At 40.3% G+C, this 23,258-nt stretch overlaps 1 protein-coding gene across 2 annotated transcripts in view; it reads left to right on the forward strand.

Annotated features, from left to right (window-relative positions):
* The first annotated feature begins 3,133 nt into the window (after nucleotides 1-3,133).
* The window catches only part of LOC106879132 (inhibitor of Bruton tyrosine kinase), an 82,856-nt gene continuing 62,731 nt past the window's right edge, over nucleotides 3,134-23,258 (forward strand). The window contains exons 1-5 of one of the 2 annotated variants that reach the window (XM_089342137.1): nucleotides 3,134-3,292; nucleotides 9,741-10,085; nucleotides 12,704-12,800; nucleotides 15,646-15,770; nucleotides 17,390-17,500. In XM_089342137.1, the coding sequence (XP_089198263.1) occupies nucleotides 9,765-10,085; nucleotides 12,704-12,800; nucleotides 15,646-15,770; nucleotides 17,390-17,500 (654 nt within the window). In that variant the 5' untranslated portion in view covers nucleotides 3,134-3,292; nucleotides 9,741-9,764. Of the gene's footprint in view, nucleotides 3,293-3,360; nucleotides 3,517-9,740; nucleotides 10,086-12,703; nucleotides 12,801-15,645; nucleotides 15,771-17,389; nucleotides 17,501-23,258 lie in introns of those variants that run through there. The other variant, XM_089342138.1, reaches the window with a different exon arrangement.

Genomic DNA, 23,258 nt, shown 5'->3' on the forward strand with positions numbered 1-23,258 from the left:
TCAGGTGTTTATAGCATCTGTGATAACTTACCGCCTAACCGTTGTGCCTTGCCCCGGTGTGTGGCTGACCAAGCTAGAACGGATCCTTTTCCGCTTTTTGTGGAATGGAAAGCCACCACTTGTGAAGCGCTCCATCTGCTGCCAGAAACCGTTAAAGGGTGGGTTAGGGATGCCTTGGCTGATTACGCTCATGTATGCGCTGAGGCTGCGACACCTCTGGTTCAACCTGAATGGTGAACAGGTGTGGTCAACGCATGTCAAGTTCTTCCTGCCACAATTCACGTCCCGGCGGGACGTGGGTGCATGGATCACGCGGAGACCAAAAATGAGTGAATGTCAGAGGGAGTGCAGACATGCAATCGCTCTGTTCTCCTTAGCGAGCAATACTGGCAGCGGGGCTACCACTGCGGATTTTTATAGCGGGTTGGTAGAGCACATGTCCGACGACGTACTGGGGAAGATTCTAGGCTTCGATGAAGAACAACTTGTCAACTCGTTCGGAAGAACATTCGGGCTGAGGTAGCTGGACAACTTCCAGAAATCTTTGGTCTGGTTGTGCTACCGATCGGCCTTGCCAGTTCGAGAGAGGTTGTCAAGGCATAGTGCTGGCAACTCACCCATATGTCCGAGGTGCGGGCGTGTCTATGAAACTGTCACGCACGACTTCGTGCATTGTGAGGAACTGAGGGGATTGATAACCTATGTCAAGCAACTTGTGTCAGATACGGAAAGAGTACGGTTATCGATTGAGTCTATCATTAAGATTGTGTCGCCTCCTTCCTTTAACAAGGAAAAGGAGGCGTCATTTTTCTACGTAGTTGCTGTATTGAAAGAGACACGGGTAGGTAAGTTACCAGACACGGGTAGGTAAGTTATTTTAACTACCACCTGTCCAGGAAGATCAGTTTGGAGAAGAGGTGCCTGCCTCAAAGAACGTTTGAGAAAAGATGGACAAATGTCGTAAGGAAGTTGAGAGTGAATGGGGCCGCGCTAGTGTAGCCAGTCTGAACGGAAAAGAAGGAAAAAACGGAAGAAAAAACTGCAAAAATTTAATATAAGAGTAAAAAATGAAAAGAAAAAAAACCCGGCGGGACGAACACAAACCGGAAAATATATTATCACTTAATTTTAAATTCATTTCGATTTCATTGTACTGTGTAAATTCATTCGATTTCATTATATCCGATTTTTATACGAACTAACTAATGTATAACCCCAGTCCCTAAATGTTTTTGTTTTGTCCTTGTGCTGTCCCCCAATGTGAGCCATGTATTGGCAATAAAGAAATTAGTTAGTGAGAGCGACAGTTGGTGTGAACGGACAACTAGAGTCGTGGCCACAAGCAGGCAGCCACTAGAGACCAAACGGCCAGAGCGAAAAAGAAAGTTACTATCAGCGACTATGCGAGACTTTCTCACTTTCACTAACTTACTTTCTTTTCTCTGTAACATTACCATATCTCTATATACTACTTTGAGATCGTGTACACATATACCGGCCGAAATTAGCTCTTTTTACCTCGCATGCTTTTCCATTAACTAATTATACATGCCAACCCGTCGTGGTTTTGGATAGATACAAAGTAACGGTAAATAAAAATCTATTTACAACTTCAATCAATTCTTCCATCTTGCATACTGGCAACCAACACCTTAACAACAACCGTTACAAATTGGTGACCCTCGACTGCAACGAAGAACTAACCGTTACACACACACACATATAAACGCTACGCATCCATTTCCAAGCTTATATATACATACATACATATATATATATATATATATATATATATATATATATATATATATATATATATATATATATATATATATATATATATATATATATACATTTAATTAGAGGATATGTAAACTTCATGAAGGGATGGTTTCATCCAAGGAAATACTGTTTCAATACCTAATATTTTGGGGGAATGAATTTCCTTAAAATAATAGGTATATATAAAACATATACAGTTCTATATTTAAGAGATGAGGAACTATGTACATTATTTACAGTTGACGGATATTTGTCCTCATCTTGTTTGTTGTTAACACAACGTTTCGGCTGATATACCCTCTAGCCTTCATCAGGTTTCTTGGGGGAAATTTCAAACCTGGGTTCTCATTTCTAAGGTATTTTTCGATGTTATTTATTATTATTATTATCATTACTCAGGTCACAGCCTGGAATCGAACTCGGAATCTTAAGGTTAGTTGCCCGCGCTCTTAACCACTACGCCATATGCCCGTTAAGAGCGCGGGCTACTAACCCCAAGATTCCGAGTTCGATTCCAGGCTGTTAGCTGAATAGTAATAATAACAACAACAACAACAACAACAACAACAACAATAATAATAATAATAATAATAATAATAATAATAATAATAATAATAATAATAATAATAATAACATCCAAAACTACGTTAGGAATGAGAACCCAGGTTCGAAATTTCCCCCAAGACCATTGATGAAGGCTGGAGGGTATATCAGGACAAATATCCGTCAAATGTAAATAATGTATAAAACATAGTTTATATCCACTTAAATGAAGAAAAGAAAATGGAGATTTGAAAGTTAATAATTGTTTTATTATTAATAACAAATTGGTCATCTTCGCTTTTTACTACCGTATATATATATATATATATATACTGAAAGAGTAGGACACGATTTCTGCCGACCAAATTCCACTCACAATGTTGTCTTATTCAACCCGAGCTTCTGGTGGGGGACACTTGCCAAGGTGCTGTACAGTACATTTGAACTCAGAGTCCCTGTGTCATAAAGTAAACTTCATGAACATACAATAATACAACCATACAAAGGGATATACCATCAATTGCTTATAGACTCCTGTTGATGGTTACTACTTGCTGTTGTTCAGCTCCGAGTCAACTCTGATCTGCCTGGCATATTAGCCGTGATCTTCCCTTCTTTTAATTATGCAATGTATGCCTTGGACAACATCATCCATTCTTCCTTTCAGACGATCAGACTCGATTCGAGAGACATTTGGCTGCCGTTTCTCGCATGTGATGCGCTCACATAGAGGTCCCACTGCTTGGCTTAGTTTTAGCTTTTGAGGATATTTTTTTTGATAGGATAGTAATTCTCAATTATCTCCCTTGACTTAGTCTTAACTAAGATCCGCTACAGACTGGTCCAAAGTTTTCATCCGGGTTTCGTATTCAGACAAAATCTAAATTAAACTGGATATTGCACAACAAAGCGTCAGTCACCATAAGGTGGAATGAATCACACTGAATGTTTCTGGCGTCGATATCATGTAAGTATTTTAATGAGACATCTCCGTAACACTATCTAGCTATTTAGCGCAGGTGTGTGTGTATACGCACTCACGAAGATAGAATGTGATGTGAGGGAGATTTGTCTACTATTTCTCGCAGCTCAGACGACTCACTAACGGCTCTTTTGTCTTGTTTTTCTTTATTCTGCGAAGTTGCTATCCTTAACTAGCTTCTTTTGGTGATCCCCGTATAAATAATTATGGTAGGTACCTTTCCAATATTACAGGTTAAGAAAATTTTGACAGATGAAACATGATGTGACAAATGGTTACGACATTATCAGTGAAAATCGGTGTTCTTTTCTCTTCCCGTATGTAATTGTTTGCGCGTGTATTAATGCGTGCACACACGAATATAAACATACGCACACAAACATGTTTGTGTTGATTGACCCTCAACGTAGTTCTTAACCTGCTTGAAATAACTGCCAAATCTCCCTTAGATATATCTTATTGTCTTAAAGAAGGATTAACACTGGAAGAAAGAAAATACCGATCATAACTAAAATGTCTTTAATTATAGATCTGTCCGATCAATACCGAACTAGTGTTAAACAACAACTACTAGCGCGAGACAACAATCGATCCTCTACCGGTCTGTCGCAGAATGGACCCGGAGCTAAACTACTTACGGTTACTTGTAACAAAAAACTATATGCAATCAAGCAGAATATAATATTCAGTTGTTTTTATATATCTGACTCTGTGTCAATAGAACTGTGAGGAATTGTTAATTTCTGAGGAAATTTAAAATAAGACTGTGTAGCCTGTATGAATCTCAAAAAAAAATGATGACGTGTGAGGAATTATTAAACTTCTGTTAGTGCTCGGTAATCTTAGCTGACATCAGGCAGCAGCACATAGAGTTATGAAAAGTGCTAATTTGTCCAAATCTTTAAGAGACTCTCTTTCTCTCTCTCTCTCTCTCTCTCTCTCTCTCTCGTAAAATACTTATATAAACAGAAACGTCAACCACCAAACAATTTGCTATATAACTGCGCATGTACATACACGCACACGTATATGTATAGATTACACACACACACATGACTAAGTAAAATGTACTGCATATTATTGCCCGTCAGAAAAAGAATTCAGTTTGTATATGCATATGTACGTATGTGTTGAAAGCGGAGTTAACACCAAATGCTTGTGGGGACTCCTTTGCACTGATGAATCAGCCACAGATCTAGAAAAGAAATTAGAGTAGAACCAAAAATTAGAATTGAGAGGTATTAAAGTTTACTTAGCAAAGACTAAATAGAGGATAATAAGTAACAGACAGGACCCTGTTACCATCTGGGAAATGGCCATGCTCAATATGCAGAAAAGGAGTTGCTAAGAATTCCATATGCTGTACTCAGTGTAAACAAGAGATGCAGTAGAATCACAGGGAGACTAACAGATGATGCAGGCTTCAGATGTGACAAGTCCACTGAGGTAATAAGCAAAATAGCTCATGGGAAATTCTATCAAATGTCTGGAAGTTCCCTTGAAGTAGTTGATAATTTCTGCTACACAGGACATCTAGTTAGCAGTGGGGTAGGTGTTCTGAAAGCATAGTAGCCAGTGTAAGAATAGTTGGAAAAAAGTTGAAGGATCTATTACTTCTGCTGCCAACAAAAAAGCATCTCCCACAAAGTAAAGAACAGATTGTATGATGCATGTGTACAGTGTTATGTTACTTGGTAACTATATATCGCCTTTGAATATAGAAGATTCGCAAGAAATAAAATAGTCATGCGCCACTGAATGTGTAATCTTAGAGAGCATAACTGATGAGATTTTACTGAGCTGAGGGGAAAAGTGAATATAAGAGGACTGAGACATAGTGTGCAAGAGAGGAAACTGTGACGTTATGGATATATGATGTGCATGGAAGATGCCAGTTATATAAAGAAGTGCCACACACTCAAAGTATATGGAAGTTGTGGAAGAAAGAGACTATGAAAGATTTGGAATAACATCTGACCTCAAGATGCTGCGTGTCTTGCAGAAAACGAGAGTGTTGAGAGGTGATTTGTTTTCTTGCAGAGGATCCAACCACAGGCGACCTATCCAGCAGTGCAAGCATGATCAATGAGAGTATATTATATTTATGTGTATATGTATTCTTAGGAGTGTGGGCATGTGTTTGTGTAGTTATATTTACCACTAAGTCTACTATTACAGCCTCTTCTGCACCTAGGTGCCTTTTCATCTCCCCAATAGTCACTTTCATGTCATTCCTTATCTCAATAGCTCAACCTACTAAATTCATGCTGTCTATTAATATGGGGCCAGTCTACTTTCTGTCCCCTACCATCATCCTCATCCCTTACCTCTCCTGCCCATCTTGAGGTCTATGTATAAAAGACCATGCCATATTGAGCCTGTTGTACCCCGTGCACTTTACACTCAGCCTCCTCTTCACCCACACATCCTGGCTCTTCCTCTATCATCATCCTGTCCTCTGGGTCACATGACCTTCATTAATCACATATGCTTAAGCACATCAAGTACCCCTTTCACTAACCTTTTTATGATTTATTACCATCCTTCATGCCTCTGCCACTACCTTCCATACATCTCACTATGCTAAGAGTTTGTCAAGTGAGGCAGAGGCATGGGATGAAGAAGTTGCTTTGGTCATGTTATGGATATGGCTACATTTGTAGTGTTGGTGCCATGAAAAAATATCCTCAGTACACTCTGTAAAATGTATAGGTGAGAAAACTCAATAGTCTTGTTGAGAACATGACACCTCTTTAGTGTTGGTGCCACAAAGAAATACACCCTGTGAAGTAACTGGTGTCAGGAATGAAGCCAAACATGGAACTCATAAGTGCGATGTGATCTGCTGACCCATCCAGGTGAACAGCAACCCCAAATATGTACTGACCCTGACTGTGGTGACTTGTTCAACCCATGCCAGCATAAAAAGTAGTTGTACGATGATGATGAGGTTGATGATATATATATATATATCCATGCTAGCATGGAAAGCGGACGTTAAACGACGATGATGATGATATAGATATATATATATACATACATATACATACATACATACATACATACATATCATACATCTCTAATCCTTCTCTTTCAGTGCAGATCATCATAATTTGCTTATTAGTTCCTTTCATTATTCTATCTATTTCATTACCTGTGTAAACATAGTTTCGTCTTCCACATTGTATGTTTAAAAAAAAACACACTTAAGATCCCTTTTACTCGATCCAATTCTCTCCCTTTCACGCATATTCATTATCGTCACTTATTCATTCATTTATCTAATTTTGTCACAGATTGGCTGACCAAAAGCTTTTGGTTATAATTGTAGTTTAAGATTTTCAAATGCCCAATTCTATCTCACTATTATCACAATATTCTCTGATACCAGCAACTTGAGTTTCTCTGCTGTTTCGCGGTGTGCTCACCCTCCCACCACCACCACCACCTGTACCGGAAGTCTCTATCCTCTGACCTCTATCGGATGTCTTCCATGAACACTTCTAAAGGCTTAATGCCCTCCCCTCCCTACTTAGGGTTTATCTCCTATGTAAGGTAGTGATCATATAGTGCATAAAAATGATGGTGGGATGTATGCAGGTTGAAGACTATTGTACATATATGAGTTCTGCCAAATGCAAGCTTTCTTTTCAGGTGCATGACGCTGCTGTCCCCCATCCCAGGGTCTCATGGGCCCACACCTCCCACACCCTCGTGGGCACACTGAAAGGTAGGTCCGGTGAGATTGTTGAGGTGCTTGAACGGAGATGTGTCAATATCTGCTGCCTCCAAGAAGTAAGGTGGAGAGGAGGTTCTGCTTGGTTCCTCACAGGCAAAGAACATAGGTATAAGATTTTCTGTGCAGGGAACACTGACGGGGTCAGGTTCGGGGGCGTGGGTATACTTCTTGTGGAGAAATGAGCTGATAAGTTAATCGAGGTAGTCAGAGTCTGCAATAGATTAAATTAGTGCTGCAACATGGATTAGCAACCATTATCTCGGCCTATGCCCCTCAGCCAGGGCTACCTGATGGACAGAAAGACCGATTTTATGACACCCTCTTGCAGACTACCTCATCGACGAATGACAGGGACCTTCTCTTTGTGGCTGGTGACTTCAATGGGCATGTTTGACAACATGCAGGGGCCTTCCATGGTGTACATGGAGGCTATGATTTTGGTTCCTGCAGTGAGGAGGGAACCAGGCTGCTGGAGTCCTGTGATGCAAATGACCTTATGGTTTGTAACACTAACTTCAGGAAACCTGCCAGTCACCTATTCACCTACCGATCCTTGCTAGGAAACAGGAAAGATGGCTACTTATAAATGCCAAAACCTTCCCAGATGACAAATGCACCCCACAACATAGATTAGTAGTTAGCGACTCCAGGATCAGGGCTAAATGGATGCCCAGTAGACGACCAGCATGGAGGAGAAGGGTCTAGAAGCTTAAAGATCCTGCGAATGGACAGAGATTTAGAGACATATTACTCGAAGCTTTTGACGAAATAGAGGGGAATATAGCATCACATGATGTGGAAGACAACTGGAGGTTTCTATGGGACAACCTGTTTAGGGCCACTGACCAGATCTGTGGATGGTGCAAAGTCCCCTCTCAACTCAAGGTGGAACAATATAGTTGACAGGGCCATTAGGGAAAAGAGACAGGCTTGGAAGGACTGGAAGAACGGTGGTAGCAGGGAATTGTATCAGACTGCCAGAAGGGAATCTATACGACAGGTTTATTTAGCCAGAGGGGAAACAGATAAGAAAAAAGATTGCCAGTGTTCTGTGCCGTGAGGACCAAAAACTTGAGGTATTTTGTGGTGCAAGACAGTGTGTGAGAGAGAATCGTGGTGTCATAAGAGAGAAATGTGTCCGTATGGATGATGGTACACTTGTACTAAACGAGGCTGCAAAGAGAAAGACTTGGAGACGCCACTATGAAAGGTTGCTCAATAAAGAGAATGAATGGGAGAAAGAGAGTCTGCCGAATGTCGACCCAACAGAGGGACCAGCTATCCAAGTTGACAGTACCATGGTAGATAAAGCAATTAAGAGTATGAAGAAAGGGAAAGCCCCTGGCCCATCAGGAATCACTGCAGAGATGCTTAAAATATCTGGCGGTGTCGGCTATTATCTAGTCATCTGTATAGTCAACCAGGCGATACATGATGGAGTCATACCCAATGACTGGTGTAGCAGCACCATAGTCAACTGTTACAAAGGTGACGCTTTAGATACAAATAATTACAGAGGTATCAAACAGTTGGATCAGGTAATGAAAGTCATGGAGAGGGTCATATCCCAACTAATTAGGGAGAGAGTCAGTTTAGACAAGATGCAGTTTGGGTTTGTGCCAGGGAAAAGCACCACTGATGCTATATTTCTGGTAAGACAGCTGCAGGAGAAATACCTAGCCAAAGATAAACCACTGTACCTGGCTTTCATTGACTTGGAGAAAGCTTTTGACAGGGTCCCCCGATCCCTTATCTGGTAGTCAATAAGGAAAGTAGGGATAGCTAAATGGTTAGTAAGAGCTGTGTGAGCCATGTACAGGGACGTTATCAGTAATGTGAGGGTTGGCGACAAGTGCAGTAAAGAATTCTGGGTAGGGGTAGGGGTTCACCAAGGATCAGTCCTCAGCCCCCTTTTATTCATCATAGTCCTCCAGGCAATAACAGAAGAATTCAAGACAGGATGCCCCTGGGAGCTTCTCTATGCTGATAACCTTGCTCTAATAGCTGAGTCACTATCAGAACTAGAGGAGAAGTTTCAGGTGTGGAAGCAAGGATTAGAATCAAAGGGCCTTAGAGTCAACCTCGCAAAAACCAAAGTCTTAATAAGTAGGAAGGCAGACAAACCACAAATTCCTGCTCGATATGTAGAAAAGGTGTAGGTAGAAACTCCATAAGATGTACCCAGTGTAAGCTATGGAGACATAAGAGGTGCAGCAATATCAAAGGAAGGCTAACTAGGAAGATAGTTTTTGTGTGTGGCAAATGCTCAGGGGCAATAAACACTGAAAATGAGCAGAGAACAGCTTCCATCACATTCCAGGGGGAAAAACTAGAAGTAGTTGATAGCTTCTGTTACCTAGGTGACCAAGTCAGTAGCAGGGGTGGATACTCTGAAAGTGTAGTTGCTAGAATAAGAATAGCCTGGGCAAAGTTTCATACATATATATATGTATGAAATTTAGTTACTATTTCTTGCAAATTGAATGATTATATAGAAGCTGGTACATTATTTGTCAAACCCCTGAATTCAAATTCTCAGGGCAATTTGAATTCAGAACATAAGTTACTGAAATAAATGTCTGCATGTATTTTGTCTGATTCTCTAATGCATTTGCCTTCTGCTTGTATAATATAGGAATCATATCCTGAAATATTTAACCAAGTGGTTTCTTTTTACTTTCCTGCTTATTTCAGAGAAGCGAGTAACTTGGTTTTACCATGTCTTTCATCAGAGCTGAGTGTGGTTTGAAGTGTCAATCGAAACAACATGCTTCCCAGTTAAATGCAGCAATAACAAAAGGAAGTTTTGAAGAAATTAAAGCTTATTTCCAGACATGCCATGCTGCAGGCAAACAAAGTGATCTTGATGGCAATTTTCCTCTCCATGTGGCAGCTGGCTGTGGTAAGTTGGATGTTGTCCAGTGGCTTCTGGATGAGAAACATGTGGATGTTAATGCAGTGGACAGAGAATCAGGATGGACTGCTTTACACAAGGCTTTGTTCTATGGTCATTTGGACGTAGCAAGGCTTCTCATTCAGGTGAGTGCAACAAAACATTTGTGTGTGTGTGTGTGTGTGTGATCATGTGACAGATCAGGCTATCTATGTTGTTACACGTCGCTTGTCACAGTGCACTTTTGCTTTGTTTTAGCTTTCAAATGATGCTACCCCAGTGGCTAGGTGAACAGGCCAACATCCCCCACTGACTGGAAGGGGGATTGTAGCAATGTGTAATGAAGTATTTTGCTCAAGAACACAATGCACTGCCCAATCAGGGAATTCAACCATGATCTAGTGATTGTGAGTGCAACAGCCTAAACGCTAGGCCACGCGCCTTCACACACACATATATATATAGTTGAAATTTATAGAAAAACGAAAGATGAAGACAAATGTCTGAACAACAAGTAAGTATATTAGTTTGACACTCAGGAAAAGAAAAAAGTCTTTTATGTTTTGAGCCTACACTGTTCAACAGAAAAGAATATGAGAAAATTTTCTCATATTCCTTTCTGTTGAAGAGCATAGGCTTGAAATGTAAAAGACTTTTTCATTTTCCTGAGTGTCAAACTCATTCACCTGCTTGTTGTTCATACACTTGTCTTCGTCTTTTGTTTTTCTATAAATTTCAACTCTGTATTATAAGCTCATGTAGTCACCCCAGTTTTATCCTGCCTTAACTTCCTACTCTTTGGACTTACATATCTTAACTACTTCCTGAACTTTCTGCACCTCTCCTCATCTACATACCAGCACAACACCTGGATTACCTCTGGATATACTGACTCTACTTCCATGGATTTCACTGGATTTTTTGTTGATATATTTATGTATACATATGTATGTAAGATCCAAGGATTGTGGTGTAGGAAGAAAGTGAGCATCAAGCAATCCATAGGAAATATAAAAAAAACAACTTTGGGGAACAATAGTGGTTTATTGGTGTGGAAATTTGTAAATTTTCCAGGTATGCAAATAAAAATCCAAGAGTTAAAGGAATAGAGTAGATTAAATCTGAGCTGCATATGTTTCATTGTGAGCGGAACCTCAGAAGTGGTAAATATCAAAGCGAGGTGTATGCCGCAGGCTACTCTTTAGGCCAAGGTTATCTTGATTATATGAAGTTTTAACTAGTTGTTAGGAGGCCCATGTTAACACAGAGGATTTGATCAGAATCCTCCTTGTGTTAACATGGGCCTCCTAATGACAATGTAAACTTCATTTAATCAAGATACCCTCAGCCTGAAGAGTAAACTGCAGTATACATCTCACTTAGATATTTAGTACTTCCAAGGTTCTGTTTGCTATGAAACATATGTAGCCCAGATTTAATCTACTCTAATCCTTAACACTTGGATTATATACACACACATACACATACACAGAGATATAGAAATATTTTATTCTCAAATGCATAATAATAATGCTGAATAGCATAAATAGGATAGAACGTCCTTATATTGCGGAAAAATTTGTTTGTTTACATATATCGTAATATATCATCATCATCGTTTAACATCCGCTTTCCATGCTAGCATGGGTTGGACGATTTGACTGAGGACTGGTGAACCAGATGGCTACACCAGGCTCCAATCTGATTTGGCAGAGTTTCTACAGCTGGATGCCCTTCCTAACGCCAACCACTCCGAGAGTGTAGTGGGTGCTTTTACATGCCACCGGCACCAAATAATCACTGCGATATATATATTTCTACTTTTTGAGCCTCTCCGACAACCATTCCAATCTTCCCTTATCATCTCTCCTTGCCTTTAAAAATGATAGGAATCTTGAAAACCTTGGAATCTTGGAAAGTAAGAAGCTCAACAGTACTCAGTCTCACACAGTCAAGCACCTTTAAATACCCTTTCTGATGCTGTAACATCTGCCCCTACATTAACAACACTATAACCATTACTGGGCCTAAGTTCCAACATTACATTACTCAGAACTTCTGTTGTCCAACCTTGTCCAACATTGAACATTGTCCAACCTTATACATTGTATCATATGCAAACTTGCAATGCTCTTTACATTGGAGAAAGATTTGCCATTCACTTTTGGGAACACATTCAAAGTATACTAGCATACTACTATATATGCCAGGCCAACATATTGCCACCCACTTCAACACTACAGGCCATTCCATCATTTACTTATCAGTGTGTGGCATCTCTGTACACCATAGATCCACATTTTCAAGGATACAGAATAGTGTTTCATATTTGAACTTAGCACCATGTCACTAACAGATTTAAATGAACATTTTCCCTTCACCTCCTACACCTCCTTTTAGTTCATTAATCCCTTCCCTGTCTTCCAGCTTCTCTCTCATTTCATCATTTCTTTTCCCCATGTTTCTTGACTTTGATTGCTTCTCCTCCTCATTCCATTCCTCTTTTCTTTTACCTTTTATACCACTTCTTGTTTATGTATGATGTTTGTTCTCTAATCAGTGATATTTATATATGTGTATATATATAACGGAAAAAAGTGGGTGTCTTTAAGTCGTGAGTTCAACTTTGCCTTTCATCTTTTCAGAGTTGATAAAATAAGTACCAGTTGAATACTGGGTTGATGTAATTGACTTAACCCCCTCCTCTGAACTTGCTGGTCTTGGGCCAAAAATTTGAAACCATTATTATTATTATTATTCTTAGCATGAAGCAAGCCTCGAGATACAAGATCATGAAGGACTGAGACCTTTCAACATACAGAGAGAAGATGAATTGACCAAAAAGTTAAAATTTCCTGGAGGTACTTATAAGTTGTTTTATCATAATATGTACCCTAGTAGTAGACATTTCCACAGTAGCATGTTTAGTTTCATAAAGATATCATATAACATTTCACACTAAAACCAAAGCCTTGTAAGTGGATTTGATGTGTGTGTGTATGTGTGTGTGCATGTGTGTGTGTATGTATGTATGTATGCATGCGAGTGGATTTGATATGTATGTACATGCGTACACACATACACACACACACACACACACACACACGCACTCACATATATACATGTGTCTCCTTGTCTTAACATTGTCACTATTGCATGAACAGCATCATTCATTTCCAGTATTCTGTGGGGACATGTCTGGCCATGGCAAAATATTGCCTTGCTTGGAAACAGGTGAGGATTGATGACAAAAAGAACATCAAGCCATAGCAAAATCTACTCCAATAAACTTTGTCCAGCCCATGCAGGCATGAGAAAGTAGATGTTGAGATGATGTTGATGATTCTTTTGTGAAGTCTCATCAAGGGGTTCTTCAGTAATTCACCATCTCTATCACATGTGGCCATCCAGGTACCCAGCAGTACTTCATGTTATTATGTTTCATCTTGATCTTGCATCATGTCTTGTAAATGCAGTTATTGAGTCTCATCAAAATACTCTTTAATAATTTATTGTATTCTTTATTCTCTTATCGGTTTCAGTCATTTGACTGTGGCCATGTTGGGGCAGCACCTCCAAAGGTTTTAGTCAATTATATATCTGGTCATTAAGAATGAAACGTCTGATTTTCTTATGCACCAAGTTTGACAGTTGTTAACTTTAATGTTTAATCCTGACAATTCTTTGTTTTACAACATTGAAAAGTTGCATCATTACTTTTCAAAATGCAATTCATGGTGTCTGATTATATTGTGAGTTTTCTCTTGTAAATCAATTTTTGTGAACCCATGGATAGATCAAAAATTCAAGTTGTTTATGACTATGAGTTTTGTCGTGGAACCAATGCATCCCAGACAACTCAAAACATCAATGAGGTGTTTGGTAAAGATGTGGCAAATGAGTGCATGGTACATCGATGATTTGAGAAGTTCCGGTCTGGTGACTTTACTCTTGAAAATCAACCCCGTGGTAGACCTGAGACCAAGGTGGATAATGATGAGCTGGAAACTGTAGTGGGTGCGGATACATCACAAACTATGCGTGAGTTAGCAGCAAGTTTTGATGTTTTGATTCCAACTGTATTGGACCATCTGGTAAAGAAGCTGGACAAGTGGGTACCACACGAATTGAACGAACATTAAATGATACGTCATCTTGAAACTTGATGTTCTTTGCTGTCTCAGCATAAAAGCGAACCATTTATGCATTGTATTGTTATGTGTAATGAAAAATGGATTCTTTTCAACAATAGCAAGCGTTCTGCATGGTGGTTGGATTGAGACGAAGTGCCAAAACAAAATCCAAGAAAGAATATTCTCCAAAAGAAGCTAATGGTATCTCTTTGGTGGTCCAGCACTGATGTCATCCACTACAGTTTCATGAGACTGGTAAGTCAATTACAGCTGATGAAATGATGAGTGAACTTGCAATTAAACAACCGAGATTGGTCGATAGAAACAGGCCAATTCTCTTGCAAGACAATGCTCAACGACATGTTGCACAAAGAATGCTACTCAAGTTACAGGAACTTGGAAGTACTCTGTCATTTACCATATTCACCAGACCTTGCACCAACTGACTGTTACGTTTTCCAGGCATTAGACAACTTTTTACAAGGAATAAACTTCAAACCTGAAGAAGATGCAGAAACAGCCTTTCATGATTTCATCACCTTTTGCCCTCCAGAATTCTTTACTGCTGGTATAAATAAGCTACCAATAAAATGGCAAAATTGTGTTGATAATTTAGATGTATACTTGATTAACTGCATTGCTTTTTGTTGAGATAAAGTAAAATAAACTTTCAGTTCAAAATTGGACATTTCATTCTTAATGACCTGATATATATATATATATGTATATATGTATCATCATCATCATTTAATGTCCATTGTCCATGCTGGCATCGGTTGGATGGTGTGACAAGAGCTGGCAAGCTAATGGTGTGGGGGAGCTGCACCAGACACCAGTCTGATTTGGCAAGGTTTCTACAGCTGAATGCCCTTCCTAATGCCAACCACTTTACAGAGTGTGCTAGGTGCTTTTGCATAAAAAAAAACACTGATTAGCACTCAAATGATTTACATTTACACTTTGTACCAAGGACCAAGTCTATGGAATAAAGAATAGATATAAGAGGAATTCTGGTGAACAAATATATAGATAATGATGCAAATAAACAAATAAAACTGCTTGGGCTAGAGATATAAAATATACATACATGTACACATATAAATAGAGAGAAAGCAAAAACTGAAAACCTAGGTTTTCATCTCTGTCAGACTTGCAACACCATACCTTCTCTCTAATTTTCTCTATCTTTGTACCCTGTGTAAGTTTGCTCTGTTAATATGTAATTATATATTTATACTTGTATAGTCATCGTCTCAGAATTTTCAGCCTTTGCTTTCTCTCTATTTACATGTATACATATTTTGTATATCTAACCCAAGCAGTTTTATTTGTTTATTTGCATCATTATCGCTCTCTCTCTCTCTCTCTCTCTCTCTCTCTCTCTTTGTCTACACACACACACACACACATACGCAATAACAATATGTGTGTGTGTGTGCCTGTGTCTGTATCTTTATATGTGTGTGTGTATATATATGTATATTTACAGACCGACAGATGTATGTATATATGTATGTATGTATGCATTCAGATATATATGTATGGATATTGTATAGATTTGGTCAATTTGCAGCCCCAAATAATGTGTATGTGTGGGGAGAGAACCACAACAGTACTCTGGGATTGTCTACAGACAAGGAATGTCCCAAACCTACAATTCTTGATACATTCCAACAGCAACACATCACCATCAAACAGGTTAGTTTTTTCTCTACATTTGTTTATCTCTCTCCCTTTGTTGTACTCTGTTTTTCTTCCTCTTTCTTTGTGTGTGTGTATGTATGTGTATATATGATGACAGTTTCTTCATGACAGAAGATAAAGAGGAAGAGCAGCATACCTGAAAGTGCATATGCAAACTGATCCTTGATGCTGCAGAGCTGTCCTTCCTGCCTCTGCTGAGTAGTTTTAAGGTGAGGATCAGTCCGTGCAATCTGATCCCTCTCTTTAAACATGGAAATTTGAGACCACAGTAGCTCAGTGGGCGAAGGTGACTGCAGTGACTAGCAAACTAGGTTTTACATTGGAGTGGTCTTCTAAGTGAATTGCCTTACACGGCTGGTGAGCTCTACCTACACTGCAGTTGCCAAAATGGTGTCAAAGAGGGGACTGGGCCACTTGAGGCACTTCACTCCTTGATTTGCTTTCAAAGTTGACTCCCCTAGCCTTTTCCTTTCCCAAGGCACTCATGAGGCAGTGAAGGTTTCCTTCTACAACATTCTAATTAATCCACAGCCGGGACCCTGACAGGTGCTGCTACTCTGGGTCAGAGTTAGCCTGAGAACAGCAGTTGCTAAGAGGTGGTTCCACACACCTCAAAATCCTGGAGCTCCTGAACCAGCGTCTCGCTACCGGATGCAGTTTTTTTCTATATGTGTAGATCTGGCAGTCTATGAGTCAGAAGTTTGGGTTTGAGTGGCGTAAAGGAAGTTCACTAAGGATTGGTTTCATTGGAGGATAAGGCCATTGTGTGTTAATGGCCAGCTACAAATCACCTCACAAACACATATATATACTTGAAGTGTGTAAGAATTTACATGTGTGTGTGTGTGTATGTAATATATGTATGTCTGTATATACACAGGGTGGCCACTAAAAAACCAAAGGGTTTGAAAAAGTCATAACTTGTTTGTTTTCAATCTTTTTTATTTTCTTTTTTTTGCATGTTATAAAGCATCCCTTGGGGATTAAAATGACTACGTATGATATCCAGTAATGAGTAAAACCCATTGAGTTTTTCTATTCAAACTCAATTATTCAAACTGAGAGGAAATACTGGCCACATTTTACTGTTAGAGTATCTCTGAGTGATAACATGATTCAGAACCTAATTGCCCAATTTGAAAGAACTGGATCAGTCGGCGATCTTCTGGGAAGAGGTCCTAAGTGCACTATGCACACTAGCACAGCGGTGGAAACTGTATGGCAGAGTGTCCTTGAGGATCCATCAGCCTCTACCCATCGTCACTCTGCTCAACTAGGCATCACCAGAATATCAATTCAGAAGATTTTAAAACTGGATTTTAAAATGTTTCCATCCTAATAAGATAATAAAAAAATAAAATACCATGTGTTTGTAAAAGTTATTTTTGTTTTATATTACTCAGTCTTTCAGTGGCCACCCTGTATATATCTATGTTTGTGTGTGTTTGTGTGTGTATGTGCATATGTATGTATATATGCATGTATATATCTTTACATACAGCTCATGCTAGTATGGAAAGCAAATGTAAAATGATGATAATGATGATGAAGTTACACTTACATATACCTAATGTACATCATGTTATCATAACCTTATCTTTCTTGCTGAACAGGTGATTCTGTGTACATACCACACTGTATTTCTAAGTCATTGTGGGCGAGTCTACACTTGTGGCCATGGAGGAGGTGGACGTCTTGGACTTGGGAATGAGAAAACATACCTCGTAAGTCTCTCTTTCATTCTTCTAACCCTCAAGCATTCAAACTGGCCATGTCTGATCCAGATACTCTATCAGCTTTATGTTCAAACTGTTCAGATGTGGCCTCTCACACCTTCTCTAAAAATAAATAATCACATCATTGAAATCCTGAAGCTATGAGATAATACAAGATTAATTCAAAAGAAAGTGAGTAAATGATCATCGTATTTGACAGAGTAATCTAAAGAGTTAAATGGAGATACAGATCCATCAATAACACCGTGTTTCACAATGGGACACAGCCACCAACTATGCAACACTTGGATGCCCTTCCTGTTGCCAACCCTTACTCATTTTTCAGGAAAGGACTTTTTTTATTCGACTTGTCTTTGGGAGAACTGAGCAACCGATTTTACTGTCAACAGGGAATGTAAATATCATGTCAACGTTTTGTCAGGCAGTGAGAAGTACACATGCATGCATGCATACACGACAGGTTTTCATACAATATCTGTTTACCAGTTCCACTCACAAGTTATTGGTTACCCAAAGGCTGTAGTAGGAGAGTGTCATACAGTGGCTAAGAAATTGAACCCATGATTACGAACTCAGCTCTGTATCCACACATCCACACCTGTATCTATATTACACACACACACATACATATATATATGTATATATATTTTGTATGTATATATTTTTTTATCTTTTATCTTGTTTCTACTACAACCATGCTGGGGAACTATCTTGAAGAATTTTTAGTCAAATAATCAACCCCAGTACCTTTTTTTAAGCATGGTACTTACCCTATCGATTTCTTTTTCCTGAACCACTAAGTTACAGGGACATAAACATACCAACACCAGTTGTCAAGCAGTGGTGGGGACAAACACAGACACAAAGACACGGACAGAGACACACGATGGGCGTTTTTCAGTTTCTGTTTACCAAATCCATTCCAGGATTTGATCAGCCTGTGGCTAGAATAGAAGACACTTGCCCAAGATACCTTACTGTGAGACTGATCCCAGAACCATGTAGTTGAGAAGCAAACTCCTTACCACACAGCCATGCCTGCACCTATATGTGTGTGTATGCGTATGTGTGTGAGAGGGTGCATGGCTTAGTGGTTGGGGTGTTGCACTCACAATCACAAGATTGTGATTTCATTTCCTAGACTGGGTGGTGTGTTGTGTTCTTGAACAAAACACTTCATCTCAAGTTGCTTTGGAATCACTTTGACACCTGACTCATTGTATACTGTGCACCTGTTCAAGCAATGTCAATTACGCCAATCAATTGGGAATATATCTATATAGTTTGCATATATTTTGGAAAGATTATTTAAGTATGTTGAAGTTTTGAAGTTAGCACATGTTGTAAGTATAGTTCTTTTCTGAATGAAGGTGCATGGCTCAGTGGTTAGAGCATTGGGCTCATAATCATGAGGTAGTGAGTTCGATTCTTGGACCAGGCTGTGTGGTGTGTTCTTGAGCAAGATACTTCATTTCATGTTGCTCCAGTTCTCTCAGCTGTAGACATGATGTTATATGGACTGTTAGATATGTAATTCGTCTGACGTTCCGTGTGTCATGTGGTTCGTCTGAGTTCATTGTTTCATTGTTGTTGTCTTGTGGGACTGTCGTAGTATAAGGTCATTGATATATATATGGCGGACATGACTTTTGTTTATTCATAACGAACATTGGGTGAGTGCGTTCTTTGTATGTAATTGAACAATAAATGTAATAATTAAATTGTATAACTCGTTGTGTTATCTCTACGAGTCACCCGAGGGAAACATAACAGAGTTTATTGGCGTCGCCGATAGGACCGATAGGATACATGCTTACTTTACCGTAAAATTATTCATCGTAATAACAATGGCTGAAAAACAGACAGTAGAACTTATCAAATTGTTTAGGGAACAAATGGACAAGCAAATGCAACAACATCAGAGAGATATGGACGCTCTGTTAAAACTGTTTGGTGCTCGACAAGTTGAAGGCGATTCTAGTGGCTATTTTTCAGCTGCTTCAACAACAGTGTCGATTCCACCATTTACTGCATTTGATTCAGCGACAGAACTATGGCCTGATTACTGGTCAAGATTCCGTACGTTTGTGGCTGCTAATGCTGTACCTGAAAAACGCATGGCACAAGTGTTCCTGACCAATCAGACTGCTACTGTTTACAAACAACTTGCTAATCTGACTACCCAACAAAATCCGCCTAAAGATATCAACAACTTGATAATGGACGAAATCGTTGACTTCATGAAGGAACAGTTCGACCCTAAACTTTTCATTGTGAGAGAGCGTTTCAAGTTTTGGAGTGATATGCAGCGGAAGCCAGGCGAAACTCTCCAGGAGCTGGCAGCACGTATACGCCAGGATGCAGCTACCTGTGATTTTCCAGCGATCACCAACCCACAGGATGAAGCTCTGAGACAGAGATTCATATGTTCGGTTAACAATGAAGCGGTTCTGAAGGCGCTTTTTAAGATAAAAGACTCAGAACTAGATTTTGCCCGTGCTGTCCAGGTTGCCATTGAGACTGAAGACGCAGCAAAGGTTGCAAAAGAAACTGTATACGGTTCCAAAACCAAGCAGGTGTACAAGGTCCAGCAGAACAGGAATAAGAGTCCTCAAAAGAAACATCAGCAGTCTTATTCCACAAACCAGGAGAAATGCTACCGATGTGGAAAGGCCCACAAAGCAACAGACTGTCCTTTCAGGGAAACCAAATGTCATTTTTGTGATAAAAAGGGTCATTTGCAAGCGGTGTGTAGGAAAAAACAACATCAGCAACGCAATGGCCATTCACAAACTCCCATGAAAAGAATCACAAAAGCTGAGCTAGTCAAGGCGATCCTAGGTGAAGTTTCCCGAGACACTCACAGTTTAATTGTGCCAGTAACAATCCAGAACAGACTGTTCACAATGGAATTGGACACTGCTACTACAGGCAATTTTGTTTCCTTGTCAGTCTGGAAACAACTTGGAAGACCAAAGCTGCAAGATGTCAAGCATCGCTATGAATCTGCCAGCAAGCACAACCTGCCTGTTCTAGGAACTTTCATGGGCCAAACCAAGGATCCAACAACTGGTAAGCAGGATCTTATACCTTACATAGTCACCAAGATCTCTGATCTTAATTTGCTGGGTCGGAATGCTATCCAGACTCTGGGAATTTCCGTAGACACTGCTCTAGGTTTGAAAAGCATAGACAGCCAAGCTAAGAGGGAAGGTGCAGAAGGGATGTATCCAAAGACCTCAAGCGAGCCCTATGTTTCCCTGCAGCAAGATTGTCACAACATGTGTGATGAATTTCCAGATCTTTTCAAGCAAGAATTGGGATGTCTCAAGAACTTTGAACTGGAAGTGAAGTTCAAATCGGACGCAACACCAGTCTTTCACAAGGCACGTCCGGTCCCATTTGCTCTTTGTGATGACCTGGCCAAAGGTTACGAAGAAGGCATCGCCAAGGGAATCTGGAAGCCTGTTCAATTCAATGAATACGGAACGCCAGTGGTACCGATTCGTAAAGCACACGCTTCAAGCAACCTGAAGCCCAAACTACGGATTTGTGGTGACTACTCTGTGGGAATTAATGACCAACTTGCTGATCACCGTCATCCAATGCCACTCCCTGCTGAACTGATGCAGAAACTCGGAGGTGGATTCGGATATACAAAGATAGACCTTGCTGATGCCTATAATCAGATCAAGCTGGCTCCAGAAAGTCAACGCAGACTCGCACTCAGCACTCACCGTGGAGTACTCCTGCAACAACGACTCCCTTTCGGAATCAAGTCAGCACCTGGTTACTTTCAGGAGATCATGGAAAACCTGACCCATGATCTACCTGGAGTGGCCGTCTTCCAGGATGACATGCTCGTCAGTGGGAAAGATGCAAACAGTCACTTAAACAACCTAAAGTGTCTGCTCACACGTCTAAGCGACAATGGACTCAGATGTCGCCGTGAAAAGTGCCAGTTTGCACTACCCAGTGTAGAATACCTTGGACACATTTTGTCGACTGAAGGGATCACTAAGGGATCCAAAGTCGAAGCAGTCTTAAAGATGCCATCTCCAACGAACGAATCAAGCTTGAAATCTTTCCTAGGTTCAGTTCAGTTTTATGGAAAGTTTATCCCAAACCTAGCCAGTATAGCAGAGCCACTCTATTGCCTTACAAAAAAGTCAACTATTTGGAAGTGGGGAGATGAGGAACAGTCAGCTTTTGATCACTTGAAAAATGTACTTTCATCAAGTCAAGTTCTGATACACTTCGATCCAAACAAAACTTTGGGACTGGCTTGTGACGCATCAAACGTTGGTATTGGAGCAGTCCTGTTTCACCGCTATCCTGATGGAAGCGAGCGCCCAATATCCAATATGTCCAAGACTCTCACTTCTGCACAGCGTAACTACAGTCAAATTCAAAAGGAAGCCCTAGCTATCATATTTGGCTTGCAGAAGTTTTACCAATATTTGTACGGTCGTAAATTCGTACTCGTGACTGACCACAAGCCACTGACATCACTATTCAGTCCGAGGAAAGGGACGCCACTTCTCGCTGCTAACAGACTAGCACGATGGGCCCTGTGGCTGAACCAGTTTAACTACACCATTGAATATCGGAAATCAGCAGATCATGGCAATGCTGATGCCCTCAGTCGCTTGCCATTCGGTGATGATAACGACTTTGACAGAAAGGAAAATGGTGAAGACATAGACATGGTGTGTGCCATCAAAGCTCTTAGTATTCAAGTCCAACCTGTGGATGCTAACGTCCTCCGTCAAGAGTCAGGGAAAGATCCAGTGATATCTACAGTGATGCGCTACGTCCGTGAAGGCTGGCCACCAAAGAACATGGAGATCAATGACGAAGTCAACAAGTTCCGTAAGTTATCAAACTCACTTAGTATCTGTCATGGATGCCTTATACATGGATCTAGAGTTGTGATTCCACATAGCTTGCAGCCAAAGATCCTCAATCTTCTGCATCTTGGACATTTTGGCATGGAACGCATGAAACAACTAGCAAGAACTGCTGTTTATTGGCCTGGTATCGATGCTGCTATAGAGATAGCCAGTCGACGATGTGATTCATGTAATGAACATCAAAGGCAGCCATCTAAGCCTCCAGTTCACCCATGGATGTTACCAGAAAAGCCGTGGAGCCACTTACATCTGGACCATGCAATAAATTTTATGGGTAGAGATTGGCTGGTGATCACAGATGCTTATTCCAAGTACCCATGCATTCATCCTACTTCCTCTACGTCCTCCAAAGCCACTTTAAATCTGCTTGAGGAAGACTTTGCGCACTTCGGATTTCCTCACACACTGGTCACCGATAACGCACCAACTTTTACGTCTGAGGAGTTCCAGAGCTGGTGCAAAGAACGCGGGATCACACACCTGACAGGTGCACCTTACCACCCAGCTACCAACGGAGCAGCGGAACGTTTGGTGCAGATCTTCAAACAAGCTCTGAGGAAGTCTTCTCTTCCGCCGACACGAGCACTTCAAGAATTCTTGATGCAGTACCGGAGAACACCGACATCCTGTGGATTCTCTCCAAGTGAACTTTTGAATCACCGGCAGATACGAACAAGGATTGATTCTCTGCTGCCATCGCCAGTACACATTGCTCAAGGCAAACAGTCTAAGGAAGCACATAAGTCTCAGGTGACTCCAAGCTCGGCTGATGTCGCTAAAGTTACCAGGCAGTACAAGGCCGGAGATCCTGTGTATGCACTATACTATGGACC

This window comes from Octopus bimaculoides, chromosome 25, assembly GCF_046866305.1.
Source record: "Octopus bimaculoides isolate indiv1 chromosome 25, ASM4686630v1, whole genome shotgun sequence".
NCBI classification, from domain to species: domain Eukaryota; kingdom Metazoa; phylum Mollusca; class Cephalopoda; order Octopoda; family Octopodidae; genus Octopus; species Octopus bimaculoides.